Below are 16968 nucleotides of genomic sequence, written 5' to 3'. Positions count from 1 at the left end.
AAGTGTGTATCTTACATTAAGGCAGTGCTAACTGTATACAAGTGGAATGAGGGTAATGTACATTTCTAAACTAAATCCCATGAAGCTCAGACATTCTTCCAATATGAAAGGCTCTATTTCAACCATAAGGATTAGCAATTTAGTTTAAAACACTGAGTAAATTTTAGAACAAAAAAAGTACAGGGGGAGACCTAGAACAGATCTGTTATTTTATTGCTAGTGTAGCCAATACATAAGTCCAGTAAGAAAAATAAATCCACAAAAGCAACTCCACAATGTAATTCAATGAATTACTGCAACTGGATGTATATATACATAGAACCTTGTTTTAAAGTTATATTTTACACAGTAAAGACCAACATTGTTTTGGTAGTAGTCAACTGCTTTGGTCCAGAACGGACCAGTTTTTTAAAAAAAAATCTCCACAGAACCCTGAGATTAGTAACGTGTAAAATGGATTCACATTACAATTTTTTGTGAAGCATGTGCTTATTGGAATGTAATTTTAAAAAAATCTGCAGTTGCAGTATTAATAAAAGCTATGCACATGAACAATGGTCAAAGCACGGTATCAAAATATGTTTTTGGCTTCACTTAAGTTAAGGTTTTAAGTCTATCCCATATCTTTCAGCTTCTTTCTCAAAGCTGAAGTACATGTCTTTCATACTCTCTTCATCAGACATTTTAGTTGAGTCAGAAGTATCATCACCAACTTTTCTACCACCTGTGAAGTCAAAAGAATTTTCTTCATAATCATCAATGTCCCCATGGTGCCCTTCTAAATGTTCGGCATTTCCAATATCTAACAAGTTTTCTGTTGGGAGAAAAGACAAAATGGTGTCAGAGCAGGTTTACTTATTTAAACATTGAAAGTATAAGATTTCAAGCAATTCTGATCTATTGTACAGGAGACTACAGGATAATACCCAATTTGAACTAATTACAGTAAGCACTCAGTCACAAATATTCCTGAGAACTGGACAAATTAGATTACTACAGGCATACGTCTGCATTGCGATTTGTCCTCAGTTTAACAATGTTGACTGTCCACACACAGCGCTACACTTCAATACCATTCAACTCAAGATTTTCTCCAAAAGCTTCCCTGTGGCAGAGGACTTCACATTTACGTCTAGAATACTAGCTGGTCCAAGTGTCCTTGGTGGTTATTTATACTGCTGGACTCACATTATTAAGGAATAGTTAACTCATATTTTACATTTCCTTTCCTGTCAAACAATTGGACACCAAAATGGGAATTTAAACAGTATTAATTGATTGCAAATGTGCATCTCAAAATCCTATATTGAATGGATGTTTTAAACAAAAGCAAAAAGAAGCCTACTGCTTGTGCAATGGTTTTTTGGTGTCATTAATAAAATACTATACCTTGACCATCAAGGACAATATCCATGACACCATGTTTGACCTTCATATGCCGGCTTAAGTTGCCTTTGAGGGTAAACTTGCTTGAACAGTATGGACATTTGAAAGGTTTACTGTCTGAATGAAGATGCATGTGACCCAGGAGATTGTACATCCGATTGAATTCTTTTCCACATACCTGAAGAGAATATGAAAACTATTAACCCATCTAACTCAGTTAAACCATATTGAATCTGAAAAATGTCCAAAAAAAACCTTCAAGAACAATTTGAAGCCTTGTATTACTATAGCCTTTGCTTGCAAACCAAGGAATTAATAAGTTCTCCCCCTCTGATGTCTCTAGTTTGTTGGTGACAGAAAAAATAACTTTCTAGCCCTTTATAATCAGCTGCCACATTTTACACTAGTTTAGAGTTTATGCCGGACATTACAGTACAACACCCATCAGATAGGAACCTGCATTATAACTGTATCCAACTGCATTCTTGATAATGGTTTATCATTTCATTCACTCAGTGTGTTTAAGGGGCTTTTATTGCAACAAGATGTTGAACTGAGAAGAATTGCAAGCATACATATTGCCACTAAAATTTAAGTGGATTGTGCACTGTAAGCAGACCAGATGCACATTACACAGTATATTTCCTTCATAACTAAAAAGGTAAAACTTACAAATGAAAAATGCATCAATGCATTGTGCAATAAACACTTCTTATACAATGGTGGAAAGACACTAGACCGTGATGGAATTGCACTGGATATTTTTATCCAATGGTATTTGAGATTAAAATCAATCTTGGCTTTAGCTGGTTCCATGCAAGGAATTCATTAACAAAGGTCAAAGTTCAAAATGATACTGCCACAAAAAAGTCTTGCCTTTTTGCACTGTAGGGAATAATTCCTTTTCCAAGAACAGTATATTAGATTTTTTAAAAATACAGAAACCTTCAAACTGCTGCAAAGCAATTACTGAAGCCATTCAAAACTAGCCAGGATACAAATTCTAGAAACAAAATAATCAAGTCTTATCTTCCTTTTAGAAATGTCACAATTTACTGATGGTTAGTATAATGAAATCCCTACACTGCTCCAAGTCCACCGCCACTTGGCAAGACCAGAAGTGGGTAAGTTACAGAGACTCCAGTGTTCCCATAGGAATATATCACCACAGCTGATAATGAATAGGCTGAAAATGGAAGGCAGGATTCACATCCTTAGAATCTTCAATTGAAAAACAAATAAATATGATAAGCTTTGGTCAATTATTGGTCAAGGAAGGCGAATTATACAAATGTGAGGCAAAAGCATCTGGACACTGTATAATCTAATCACATGACTCATAATTCATAACAAACCTGCAAATCCAACTACATGATTTCAAGCAATGTGTGATTCTGAAATTTAAGCTTAGCCGCTTAGCTTTTTTAATGCACAAGGCATCTTAAGTATGCTATGAAGTATCCTATTTATCCTATCCTATCTAACTCCTGAGGACTTAGAAATGTAGTCAGTCCCATCTTAGGCTTGTTTCAGTTTTGGGACAATTTGGACAATTACTCACTATCGGTTTGACCACTTCAGGTATTATTTCTAATAATGTGAGATCTTCAGAAACTTGGAAGATTATTTATCAGAAAACTTCGGGCAGATATCTTCAGGCTATACTCAGTTTTATATACTCACCTCCTTCTCCCCAACCATTTCCTCACTCCCATTGTGTTTAGGGAAAAACTGAAGTTACTGTATATTGAAGCAAAACTAGTTTAATATTCCCTTACCTTGCATTTGAAGGGTTTAATTGGTGAATGAACAATCATGTGAGTCTTCAACGTCTGCTTTTGAACAAATGTTTTAAAACAGATGTGGCACTGATAAGCTCGGACACTGGTATGGATCAACATGTGTCTCTTCAGGTTTGCTTGAAGTGTAAACTCACGTCCACATACCTCACACTTGAATTCTTTTACTCCCTGAATGGGGAGAAATTATAGTAGGTAAGTCTGTGCTCATCGTTTAGAACGTTAGTTTATTTTAAATTCAAATCTTTTTAAAATTGTTTTAGAAAACAAAGTTACCAAAAATAGGAAGACCAAACTGGATGCTATGGAGGTGCAAAGCTAAATAAGGGCTACAAGAGGGAGTTCCAAATGAGATGCAATGAGTTGAGTCAAACGAGTCTTCCCCTGAAATTTTCTACATTAATTACTGATGTTGCTGAACTGACTATGAGTGCTTGTATATAGGGAAGACAACTAACCTAGCCTGCCTGTTTCTCCCAGTACTGGCTAAGCAATATTATGGTAAGAATCTGGTGGCACATTTGCACTCCACATCCCTTTGTTGGAGGTATTAGAGGGGGAAAGACAACAAAAGAAAATGCAAACTAGGTATATTTTTTAAGTTTCCTTTTTTTAGCGCAGCTTCTCTAGAAACAGGTGAGTGGATAGACAACCTACTCCTAAATCTCTGTGGTTCCACTAAGAACTGCTCCATTTCTGTTAGAAGTACTAAGTTACCAATTCACTCTGTGAACCAACTTTGTCATGCCACTGGGCTACTTTAAGTAGCTTCTAAATTTGTATGGAATTGGTGTTCCCAGAGAAGGGTTTGAAAACTGAAAATGTGAAATTGATCAATTCTTATTGCTGAAGATGGTAAGCAACTGTTTTCTCTGGTGAGCGAATAGAGACCATAGTCTTAAACCTGAGGCAAAACCATTTAAGAGTGAAATAAGGTAACATTTTTCATGCAGCGAGTAGTGGGAGTGTTAAATTCATTCCCCCCCAGAGGGCAGTGGAGACAGGATCAATTGAAAAATTTAAAAGACAAATAGATATACAGGCGTATCAAGTGATATGGATAGTGGGCGGGGAGGTGGAATTGAGTTGTGGATTGGCCATAATCTTGGAAGATGGTGGGATAGGCTTGGTGAGCCGAATGGCTTACTCCTGTTCTTATGTTCCTAAAATTGAAAGAATAAAACTATTCAAAATACAAAATTAAAAAATTCAATAATTATTGATATAATTTTAGTAAACTATGAGCAATCCATGCAGCATAAATCGTTTTTCTCCATTTTGTTGGATTATGGAAATGAAACAGGACTTTGGTCGCAAATTCAAGATCAAGCATAGTGAACTCAATGAACTAACTAACTCCAAAGTCCTAAAACATTGGGTGTAGATTTTCTCTGCAAAAACAATAAACATTTGGATTACTCTGAAGCAGTGGCATAGATAAGCACATCTGCGCTTCATTTTTCCACTGAAAACTACTGCAATTGCCTAATGCCACCATGTTAGCAAAAGGATGCACTTTTTGTGCCATCTGGTGGTCAAATTGTTAAGTGGAAAAACTAAGTCCAGTGTTGTCATTTAGTTTAATGTGTTAGTAAAATATATGCAAAAACACTTGTGATGTTTCATCGCCTCAAATTGTGCCATAAATCACTCCAGCACTTCACCATAGTGTGACACAGCTCAAAAAAGACCATAACGTTTAGGACAATCAATAATTATTTTCCTAGCTGAATATTTTCCATAGCTCGGGCATACAATGCAGTACAAACATTTTCCAGACATCCATGTTACAAATACACTTACTGAAAATCTAATGGGAAAATTGCCTGCAGTGCAAAAATATCACAATTATTACATTTGTGAAAATCCTAAAATACAGATTGCATATTGCCTTATTATAGTGATTCAATCTTTCACAATGTAATTCAAGACATTTTAGTGAAGACCACTCACAAATAGAAATCTTACCTAAAACAAAGGGCTCATTTTTAAATTTTGTCAGGTGATGGTGAGAAAACAACTCTAAGTCTTAAAAATTTGAAGGGCATCCACAATCAAGTAGAAATGACAGTGTGGTCTCATTAGGTGTTCATCTTTCTGTTCTCTTGCTCACATCTACTCTTTCCTATCAAGTTTATAAAGTCAGTTTCAACAAATTGAGTTAATTCCCTCAAACACAGCAAGTATAAAAAAAGTACCAAACTACAACAGCAGCAAATATTGACCATATTTATGAGACTGTGCATGTGACATTGTCAAAATCTTTATTTAGTATATAAAGCTACAACACATTCAGAAAATAACTGTTTAAAATGCAATCCCTATATTTTTCTTGAAACACAGATTACAAAATAATATGAAGCCGTAGGCAAGACAATTTGCTGTTCTTTGTACAGGATTTGGTACAAGGTTTAATCACAAGATGTCTCAACATTCACATACAGTATTAAGTTGTGTGAAACTGCATTGATCCAAATAAACATTTAAAAGATCCCTTGATAGTTGTCTTAGGAACAGGACATTCTTCCAGATCGATATTCCTCATCCAATTAAGCACCTGCACAGCATTTTTGTGATTTCTACATACCATAGTACGGTCTTACAAAGAAACAAAAATCTAATGTGGATAAGACCAGAGAAGCTACAATTTAAATTCAGAGAAATATTCATTCAGAAAATTAGTATATTTAAACTTGTTTCTTTCTCAGTGAGTGTACTAAACAACTTTTGAATACCAAGACATAACTAACAAGATAAAAACATACAAGTCCCTATTTATGTAGATTTTAATGTTATTCAGCATTATAATTGGCAAATTTGTCCCAAGGATGATTGTTTATTAATCTGACAATGAATGGATAATAAAACATATTTTTCAATTCTTTAAAAGATGTAGTTTCCTCAAGTCTGTCACAAATCCAATCAACAACTATCCCTCCAAAGTTTCCACTTCTAATCTTTCATTTATTGACATTTTTGGCCTCACTATCCTATGATCTGAAATGGAATGCTCACATCTACTTCATCTACCGAGCAGCTCAGTTTCTTCTTTCATACCAAACAGTTCCCACCTCTCTCACCATAACTCTGAAATACAAATCTGGCTGAGATACCAATGCTACTCCCATTATTTGGGAGGTTTTTCTAACATGTCTCTCTTAGGCCTGGATAGAATAGAAAATGTTAATATCAGACATATTTTTGAAAAAAACTCTGGTCTCCAAACTCCATTTCTTTTTCGGTCACAACGTTTTTGGTCATTTTAAATAACTTGTTCCTTTGAAATTTCCTCTTGTTCCAACCAAGTTCCTAAAATGCACTATCCTAAAATGCTCTTCCTTCTCCCAATTCTCCATTGTTACTAAAAGAGTTCACTGGATTAGGATCAGGCCAGCTACTAAGCAGCAGTGAAATCCCAAGGCTTGACCATCTGATTCTTCGAGAGCAAGGATGCTTTTATTGACATATATTACTCCTAGTTTGTTAAGCACTCAACTTGTTGAGAGAAAACAGCCTTACCTTGTGTGTGAGTGAATGTTGTTTCAAATGATGAGGTTGGGTAAACTCCATACCACATTCAGTGCAGACATAAGGGCGGATGTTCTGATGCTTCATCATGTGGTTCTGAAGCTGACTTCGGTAATTAAAAGTTTTATCACACTCTGCACACTGGTATGGTGTGGGGCCTTGATGTGCAAGAAGGTGTCTTTTTAACTGAGAGAGTGTTGCAAAATCTAATCCACATTCAATACAAATATGACATCTACCATTTTCATGTTTAGCTTCATGGGTCTTTAATTCACTGGGATAAGCAAACCCACGCCCACATACTCTGCAGCTGTATGGTTTAATCTCAGAATGTAGTAACATGTGCCGTTTGAGGTGACTTGTCTGTGTAAAGGCTTTGTCACACACTTCACACTTGTGTGGCCGTATACCTTCATGAGTAAGAAGGTGCATTTGTAAGTGACTAGGTTGTTTAAAAAGCTTGCGACAATGAGGACATTCATGAGGTTTAATGCCACTGTGGCCCAAAATGTGAGTGACTAAGTTATACTTTGAAGTATAGGATTTTTCACACAAACGACACTGCCATCGTTTCTGTCCATCACCAACATCTATACAATAGGAATCATCAATCTGAACATTAATATCCAGCCGATCTATTTGAGCTCTTCTATTTCGCTCTTCCTGTTCAGCCGCTGACAGCTCTACTTCATAGGACACTCGGTCTTGCCACACAAAATTGCGATTCTCCTCATTCATGGATGTTTCTGCAATTTCTTCTACTGGATCAAACGTATGAGGATCATCTGTATCGAAATAAGTGCTAGTTAGTTTTGCACTTGCAGGATCATCTCTGTCATCCTGATCAGCAGAATTATAATGGAGATTGTCTACCAAGTGCTGAGAAAAGGCAACTGGCTGGACCCCTTGAATCCTTTCACGAAAGGAACGATGCATTTGTTTTCTTTTGAAGTTACTTATATCAATCATTTTTATTCCATTTCTGTAAAGGACACCATTCGTTTGAATTTCATCATACATCTCAATAACTTCTTCTTTACAATTCTCATCATTCTTCTCAGAATGTACCAGCTTTACAGGCTGCCTTTTTCTCCTCCTTGTTTGCCTCTCAAAAGACAAAAAGCCATTTTCTCCTTCTAAACATTCCTCTTCCTGCTGTTCAAAATTTTCTGTTGCATTAATCCCATCAATCCCAGGGAATTGTCCTGTCATGTGTTCAGGTACAGTATTTCTATCCATTGGTGGAGCTGGGGTAGGATACAGCCCATTCTGCCTGAATGGAAAGTTAAATGGCCCATTCTGACCCACAAGACCCAAGGCAGCTGCTTGCGCAAAGGATAGTGTTACAACAGGATCAGTTTGAGTTCCAGTGTTTACAAGGTGATCCATGACTCAAAACATTACCAATCGTTCCCTAATCAAAAAAAACAGAAAATAAAATGTTAAACCAAAAATACCATTTTTTAAAAAAAGTTAAATATACTGACCTTAAAGAAAAACAGATATTGTTCCAAAATGCAGCAGATGGAACTTGACATTTGAATCTCTTTGTACCTTATACTGCATTATAACCCACTTCCTAAGTCACTCATGCAGCTTATGTAAGCATCCAATGGGTTCAAAGTGATCAGAGACAGCCTTAAAGCATGGACAAGATTTTCTCAGTTGTACAGTTTCACTATTAAGTGCTAGTTATTCAAAAGGTTTCTTCAGAAATAATATCAATAATTCCAATGTTCCCAAAGTTAGGATGATGTTCAATTAGATTTAACTCTTCAAACCTGCTAATGGAGATGCCTATTCACATCAGTAACCCATTCCTGGTTTGATCTGCAGAACCATATCTGATGCTGAGCTTTCAAGTTTGGGCCATTGATTGTCTGAAAAAAGCTTTAATGACCCTTAGGTGACTTTCAGCTTCTACTTTGACCAGTTCTATTCTGTCCATGGAATACTTGGGTCTTCCTTAAATTTCACTGCCATTATTCAGTTGCAACTTTTTCTAACTGCATTTTGTAATAACAATAATAATCCTTGCATTTGATACAGTGCCTTGTGGCATCATTGAGACTTCTCCAAGCATCTCATAGAATATACTGTAAAGTGAATTAACTGTACATTTTGTGAGCAAATGCAGCAACACAATTGAGCACAGCAACAACTCACAAACAGCCACAGAGTGAGGGACCAATTTTATTTGGGGGATTGTTGGCCAGGACACTGGGAGAAACTCCCTTCTCTTTTTGAATAGTGCCATGGGATTTTTAACGTGCATCTGAACAGGCAGAAGTGACCCCAGTTTAACGTCTCATCCGAAGGATGGGAAGATTTTCATTTGGTTAATTTTTAAGTTCTTAAAATTCTGAGGCATCTTCCAATACTTCACTGCATTTATTCCAATCTGAGAAGTCCCCTAATCTAGGGTACAGATATGTTTTACTGGGTTTGGGGGCTTGTAGGGAGAAATGGAATTAAACTGCAATTCTAAGGCTCACTTTGACTTTAGTGGTATCTTTTAAGAGAAAAGCCCACACTTTACATTCAAGCAAATTTGGTAATTTCCCCTCATGCGTACACATGGAATCTACAGTCATTTTAAAAGTGGCAGGAGTATTTGGTTACTGTACATAACCAATGAGCCCCACCACAGTTTCATGTGAAAGCTGCTTTTCAGTCACATACCAACATGGTTTAGGAGAGACAATCAATAACTAAATGCACAAATTGTGCCATTTCTGCTTAATTTTTTTTTCAACGAGTACTTTGATATTTTTTAAAAAGAACTAACTTAAACAGATCAACATCTCTGTGGTCACACATCTGAATCACAGAAGTTCCTAGCACTAGATATATCAACTGGTTATGGGGTAAACTGAAATGCTGTACACTGTTCAGCGCCTTGGGGCGTTCTCCCGATGTGAAAGGCGCTATACAAATGTAATGTAATGTTGTATTCTACATACCAAATTGTCAATTCCTGCCTGTCCTATTTGCTAGAATGCCCTGCAAAGCGAAGAGTCTCATTTGAAAAAGAACATGAACAAAAACAGTCATGATTATGTAACAAGCTTAACTCTAGTTGGCTTGCAGCAAAGAACACCATTCAGAAGGTTTCTGAATAGAACCAATGATGATCCTAGATAAATCTGTGCACTCTGATCCCACTATACAAGCTACTCAACACATACTTTAAATGATATACTACTGGGGTGTGTGGGGTGAAGATTTTTTTTACCATAAATGAATTTAGAGTTGGTAAAACAGTAACATTAGTTTGTATTCCACTCCACCCAAAAACTAGATAAAAGCTAGTTTTTTTTAAAAAAACTAGCCTGCTTGGGGGAAAAAAGTCTAGTTATCCTCACAAAAGCCAAAATTAGAAAAACATTTTGGGGTTCTCTTTACCAAATTTAATGGAGGAGAATTACAAAAATAAAGAGAAAAGACGAGGACAAAAATGCACATGCTTCAGGGGTGGGGAAACAAATTCTTAATCGGAAACTATGCAGATGCTGTTTCAAGTTAGTTTAATTTTTTTTAAAAAATTACAAAATTCCCCTCAAGACAGTTTTTACTAAAACCTAAAGGTTTTAAGGGGAACCGCTTTTGAATTTACACTTCCTCTTATTTTGTTAGGAAGTTACGTTTCTGTAGTCATAGTGCAATTTTCTTACATTTTAAATCAACGCTTCCTTACTCTCAAGCATTGCACATATTCCAAATATGGGCAAACAGCTGGAGAAATATGAACAGTACACATAAATGGAGATGGATATCTTATGTGAAACATGATGTAAGATATTCACACTAGTTAGAGCAGCACATGAGGTGGAGCAGAGCAGTAAATGAGGTTGAGTAAATGAACAATTCACAGACTAGCATTTGTAAGATACACAGATGGCATTAATCTGCTATCCGAACATAATTTTTCAGGCCATACAATAAGAAACAAACGTTTTAGCGCAGTACAGCCTCAATTTGGTGAGCTACTTCAATCTCTCCAATTGTGCACCGTCGAGTCTTGTAGCAGGCATAACAAGCCTACTGTGTCTGTACCCTGAAACATATCAATGAAAGAGCTCATCAGTTTGCTGCAGGTGGGCAACAACTTTTTGTTACTGCTGTGAGGAAGCTCCAAATTGAGGGTTTTTTCTTTTTTGGGGGGGTGCGGGAGAGGGAGAGGAGGAGGATAGAATCCAAAGCTACCAATTCATCTCATAAATGTATAAGGAATCAAGATGACACTGCCAAAGCTCATTCCTTGAATACGTTATAGTATCTATTTGTATTCTGAATAATTGCAATGTTTTCCCCTCTACTGGAAGATTATTCAAAACTACTCTTAAATAGAGCTTTTTTTCTCACATTGATTAAAAATTTATGAAAGTAAAGCAGCTCACTTGCAATAGTTTTGAATAATCTTCCAGAATGGTAATGCAACACCGGGTTTCAATGTTCAATTTATTACTGTTCTTCATTACTCTTTATTATATTAAACAATAAAAATGGTAAACAAAAAGTTACTAAGATCCTCTGTCCCTGCTTTGAAGTAATGCTAAATATAGTATATTTGCTATATCATATGTTAAAAGTATTCAAACTTACAAGCTTTGTACTACATCCACTTAAATTTTAGATCAATCTTCTTGCTCTCTGCTGTTCTTTTTCTAATGGAAATACACCTTGGTTTGTGGCATCGTGACCAAATAAGCCTTAGGTGACTTTCAACTTCTTTGGCTAATTCTATCCCATTCGTGGAATACTTGGGTCTTCCTTATATTTCACTGCCATTATTCAGTTGTAACTTTTTCTAATTGCATTTATATAATAACAATAATAATCCTTGCATTTGATTTAGCGCCTAATCACGTCTTCAAGACGTTGTTGTTCAACAAGTTGTTGTTGTTGTCTTAAAGCGCTTCACAGAATATACTGTAAAGTTGATTGACTATATATTTTGTGGGCGAAATGCGGCAGCCAATTGCGCACAGCAGTGTCCCACAAATAGACGTGGATTGAGTGACCTTTTTTTTTGAGGGATTTTTACCCCCAGAAAAGCAATCTGCTAATCGACTAACAACCAAGTTCCTACTTACTGCTTGGTAAACAGATGCGTGTGGAGTAAGGAAACTTGCCAAATGTTTTGCCCTTCCCAGGAATCAAACCCAGGTCCTCTCACTTGCGATGAAAGTGTTCTAACCACTAAGCTGCAGGACAGCATCCTTCACACAGAATTACTTCTAGGAGCGATGCAGTGGCGGATTTGGATGCTGAGCAAAGGAAAAGGGGAGCGGGAGTGATCATAGGTATGGTCAAGGAGGTAGGTCTTAAGGCAGCAAATAAAGATCAATAGAGAAGGGTTGAGGCAGAAGGATTGAGCCAGTGAGTTCCAAAGATTAGGTAACTAATGAAGGAACGGCCACCAATGGTGACCTGCAGGAATCAGGTCTATGCAGGCTTGTGTTAGTTGAGTGAAGGGGGTCGGGCAGGTCAGGTAGGGAGGTGCCAGGGTATGAAGATATTTGTATACAAGGCTGAGAATCTTAAAATCAATGCTTTTGGAGACAGGAAGACAGTAGAGTCTGGCAAAGATTGGAGTGATGGGTTTGTGGCATTTTGTATAAGGATGTGATCAAAGGAGTTTTGGATGAGCTGGACCTTGTCGATGGTATAACTGGGAAGACCAGCGAAAAGTATGTTTGAGAAGTGAAATCGAGAGGTGACAAAGGCATGGATGAGGGCTTCAAGGGCAACTGGGAGTAGATAGGGTCATAGATGGGCAATACCATATGTATCAAACATTTTGGTAATTTACCTTAATAAGAGTATCCAAACAATGACCTATAAATCGACAAGTACACCTCAAAGTCGTACAATCATACCAACTACTGCCTTAAAAAGGACCAAATAGAAATAGAAACAAAATGCAGACATGCTTATCTTAAATGAGAACAAACACTAACCCAAAGATTATGGGATAGCTATCCCATAAGCTAAAAGGAATCCCTGTGGAGCATTCCTTTTTATTCACAGGGACCACCTATTCTAAAAAATTAGACACCCCAGTAAAAAAACGTACAAATAGAATGTTATCAAAATTATTTTGTGATGAGACAAAATATGTATGCTGCAATTCCACTGACATTTGCCCATACCAATAACAACAACTTGCATTTTTGTGACACCATTCATGTTGGGAAAATACCAAAATAATTTACTTATCATACATTGGGCAAGGGGTAGAAGAGAAGATGCTTTCAAAGTTCATGTCATTTTTTTCTCCCTCTCCATTCAAAATTTATACTTACAGTCTCCAACTGTATGATACAAGGATTGTGGTCCAATCAAAAGGATTTGAGCTGTGATTTTATCCTTTATTTCAACCTTATCTGTTGTCAAAACCCTGGCATGTACAAGCAACCATCCATTAACTTATAGGGAGCAGGGATTCTTCAAACTTGGCTTATATTAACCCTGAACGCTAAAGTCTTAACAGGACGTCCCAGCACCTTGGGACATCCTCCCGACGTGCAAGGCGCTGTACAAATGTAGTATTGTATTGTAGAGTGGTCCAACCTTGACAAGCAGTAGGAAGCTTGCCAGACAGTATTTTTAACAGTAAGCTATGGAGTTTTAGCTGATTAAACTTCAGTAATACCCAATTGTATACTCTGGGGTCCCTATGCCTGGGCTCTTGCCAACCTGAAACTAATACTCTCCAGAATTAAGTAAACAGGTTGCATCCCTTCTGGAAAACAGTGCGCATTCTATTCCAGACATGAGGAAATTTCGATGTACAGCTGCTATACATAGTTGGAAATCTCAGAATAGTTTGCATACTCAAGCATTCTGTTGGGATTCAGGATATGAATGATTGTGAAAGGATGATACAATCCCGATGAGCATTTCTTGATAGGCTTCATAATATAGTATTTTCTTGCAACGGGTTATGACCAGGACTCCACTATTCAAGAGTTAGAATTCAATGTTGGTTCAAAAAGACAAGGAAGAACCTCTTTGGAAAGAGAGAAAAAAAAAATGTGAACTGTGGCAGGAACGTAAGACAGGCCAGTCAAGGTCTCTCACCTCATCCTTAATTCAGCAGCATAATAAATGTATTCATAAATACTTCTGAACCAGAAAAGTTTCATACATTATATCTAAATGGGTGAAACAATTTAAGTTATAGACCATCAACATTGCCCATTTAAAGTTTGTAGACACGTTGACTGACTAGCTTCAAAACCAAACTAACACAATTCCTGAAAGAACATTACTCATTTCCATTTGACAGATGTATTCTAATAGTATTTAAGTATGTTAAAAAAACGTAAAGGTACTGCACAAACTGTACTACTAATATAAAAGCAAACAATTTATTAAAACTCCTCAAGTTTCCATTGTCAGCCTTTTATGTGAACAGAACAACTCTTTCTAGTTCCTGCAGCAATTTAAGTACAACCCTCCCCCTCCCCAAAATCCCAACATTATTCAGGGGGGAAAAAAAGCCTGAATAGAGAAAGGGAAAGAAAAGAGAAAGGAAACAAAAGAGAAAGAACTGCAGAAAGGGAGTGAATGAAAGCTTTGAAAAGGGAGAATGCAGACAGCTTGCATACAGTGCACACAAAAGAAATTTGGAAAGAAAACATTTTAATAAAAAAACTATTTTATGACAAATAGGAGATAGGGTTTTTTTAAAAAATAAAAAAAACATTGAAAGCTCATTTCTGAGCAACATGTCCTGAAAGGATCTTTCAAGGAGCTCAGAACAAAAAATTTCAAAGCAACTTGGGAGGGGGGATAACAATTTTAAGGTCAGCAGAATTAATTTCCTTTTCGTATGTGTCACATTCCTCTTCACACCCATAAAATTGAGTTCTCAGAAGTTTACTCCTTCCGGTAAACAATTCTTCAAGACAACATCTGGTCTCTCACACCCCCCTCACTCAACCACCCCCTTCTATTTCCCCTCTCTCGCTATCTCACAACCACCCCCTTTCTTTCTCTTCTCTCTCTCTTTCTTCACATCCACCCCCCCCTTCTCTTCTCTCTTTCTCTCAGACGCCATCTATCAGACGGCTCACAGTGAGGCAGGCAGGAGGGAATGTGGAAGTGAAAGAGAAAAAAAGAGAAAGACGACATCTAAAAACTGGGGGAGGAGAGAAAGAGAGTGTGAAAGAAAATAGCAGAACAGAGGGAGGAGAGATGGCTCTGGAAATGAGCTGCGCATCGGCACTGGGGAACGGGGGAGAAGGGGTAAAAAGAGGGAGGAAAAGAAAGGATGGGAGAAAGGGAGGGGATGTGAGGAATAGAGGGAAAGGAAGAGAGGAGGGAAAGGAAGCGAGGGGAAGGGGGGGAAGAGAGGGTGAAGGGGGAAGAGAGGGGGAAGAGAGGGGGAAGGGGGGAAGAGAGGGGGAAGGGGGGGAAGAGAGGGGGAAGGGGATGGAAGAGAGGGGGAAGGGGTGGAAGAGAGGATAGAGAAGGGGGGGAAGAGAGGGATAGAGAGAAGGGGGGAAGAGGGGATAGAGGAGAAGGGGGAAGAGAGGGGATAGAGGAAGGGGAAGAGAGGGAAGGGGGAAGAGAGGAGAAGGGGGGAAGAGGAGAAGGGGGAAGAGAGAAGGGGGAAGAGGAGAAGGGGGGAAGAGGGGAGAAGGGGGGGGAAGAGGGGAGAGAGGAGAAAGGGGGAAGAGAGGGGAAGGGGAGAAGAGGGGGGAAGAGAGGGGAGAAAGAGATGAAGAAGATGGGGCAGGGAGGAAGAGAAGGGAATGGAAGCAGAGAGGAGAGGAAAAGGGGAGAGGGGAAGGGAGAAAAGAGGGTGAGGGAAAGAGTGGAAGGGGGAGGGAAGGAGGGGCGCGGAGGGAAGGAGAGGAAAAGAGAAGAGAGGGAAAGAGGGCAAAAGGAGCAGAAGAGAGGGGGAAAGGGGAGGAAAGAAGAGTGAGGTAAAGAGTGGAAGTGGGGTGGGGGGGTAAGGAACAGCACTAACCTTGTCTGAAAGGGAGGCGTTCGAGCCGGGGCCGCTCCCAGGGGGCCGTCAGGGGAAAAGGGATGAGGAACCGGAGAGAGAGAGAGAGGGAGGGGGAGAGGGGGGAGAGGGGAGGGAGAGGGGGGAGGGAGGGAGGGAGGGAGGGCGATGGGGATACCGAACGAACGAAAGCCTGAACGAACGAACGAGGTCTCCTTGCCCCCCCCCCCCACCCCCTCCACCGTCCCCCCCTCCCTCCCTCCCTCTCTCTCTCTTCATATAAATATGAATGTATATATTAATATATTTTTTTTATATCTGTCTGTCTGTGTATAAAAAAGCCGGGTTAAAACGAGAGAGAGAGAGAGAGAGGGAGGGAGAGGGAGGGAGGGAGAGAGGGAGCGAGCGAGTGTGAGAGAGAAGAAGACTTCAAGGTTCCCAAGTTCAGCGGTCGCTTCTTCCCTTTCCCTCCACCCCCTGAAGGAGGGAGGGATGGAGAGAGGGAGAGGAAGGGAGGGATGGAGGGAGGGATGGAGAGAGGGAGAGGGAGGGAGGGAGGGAGGGATGGAGAGAGCGTGGGGGGAGGGAGCTCAGCCTGTCACTGTCACCAGAACCGCCACCACAGCCGCCGCCGCCGCCGCCGCCGTCCTCTCACTCACAGACGCCGTGACAGCTCGCGCGCTCGGGGTCGGGGAGTGAAGCCTCGGCGACGATGCCCCGAAAGAGAAACCAAAAGTGAGCGGCCGGTGGGTGGCTGGGGGGGGGGGAAGGCAGTCGGCGAGGGTGGGGAGGGGGAGAGAGAAGGGAGGGGAGGGGGTGGAAGGGGGAGAGCGCGAGCGAGCGAGCGAGCGAGGGAGAGAGCGAGCGCCGCGCCACACCACACCGCGGCTTTCCTCTCAGCAGCCGCGACATGGCGGGTCAACGTGGCTCACGGTCGCGGGGCCCAGGGCTCCGTTCTCCGCACCGACACAACCGCCGCCTACTCCTCCCGCCGCCGCCGTCGTCGTCGTCGTCGCTGCTGCTGCTGTCGCCGCCGCCATCCTCCTTCCTACTCTCTCGCTCGCGCGCGCTCCCTCTCTCTCTCTCTCTCTCCTCACTGACTGACTGACTGACAGTCAATTAGCGCCGCCCGGGAAAAAGGGGCGGGAGGGGCGGGAGGGAGAGCGAGACGAACGGGGGGGGGGGGGGGGGCGGGGGACGGACTGAGGGCGCGAGCGCGAGACACACACACACACACGCACACGCACGCGCGCGCGCGCTCTCTCGCTGCAACCTACCGCACCGGCTCCGAGC

The 16968-nt window shown here is 40.1% G+C and overlaps 1 protein-coding gene across 5 annotated transcripts; it reads right to left on the bottom strand.

Annotated features, from left to right (window-relative positions):
• Positions 1–196: 196 nt before the first annotated feature.
• znf710a (zinc finger protein 710a) lies at positions 197–15790 on the bottom strand. 5 transcript variants are annotated; one of them, XM_007906986.2, is made up of 7 exons: positions 15697–15790; positions 10668–10770; positions 9677–9716; positions 6705–8127; positions 3165–3356; positions 1390–1564; positions 197–814 (listed from the first exon to the last, which is right to left on the bottom strand). In XM_007906986.2, exons 4-7 carry the CDS (start codon positions 8100–8102, stop codon positions 600–602), a joined length of 1980 nt encoding a protein of 659 aa, XP_007905177.1. In that variant the 5' UTR covers positions 8103–8127; positions 9677–9716; positions 10668–10770; positions 15697–15790; the 3' UTR covers positions 197–599. The 5 variants fall into 5 exon arrangements, with proteins under 5 accessions (XP_007905177.1, XP_007905188.1, XP_007905159.1 ...); XM_007906997.2 differs by lacking the exon at positions 9677–9716; XM_007906968.2 differs by lacking the exons at positions 9677–9716; positions 10668–10770.
• Positions 15791–16968: the final 1178 nt, after the last annotated feature.

The sequence above is a fragment of the Callorhinchus milii genome, unplaced genomic scaffold (genome assembly GCF_018977255.1).
Source record: "Callorhinchus milii isolate IMCB2004 unplaced genomic scaffold, IMCB_Cmil_1.0 Scaffold26, whole genome shotgun sequence".
NCBI classification, from domain to species: domain Eukaryota; kingdom Metazoa; phylum Chordata; class Chondrichthyes; order Chimaeriformes; family Callorhinchidae; genus Callorhinchus; species Callorhinchus milii.
Note: the sequence above shows the minus strand (reverse complement) of the source record. Positions and strands in the feature narration are given on the sequence as shown.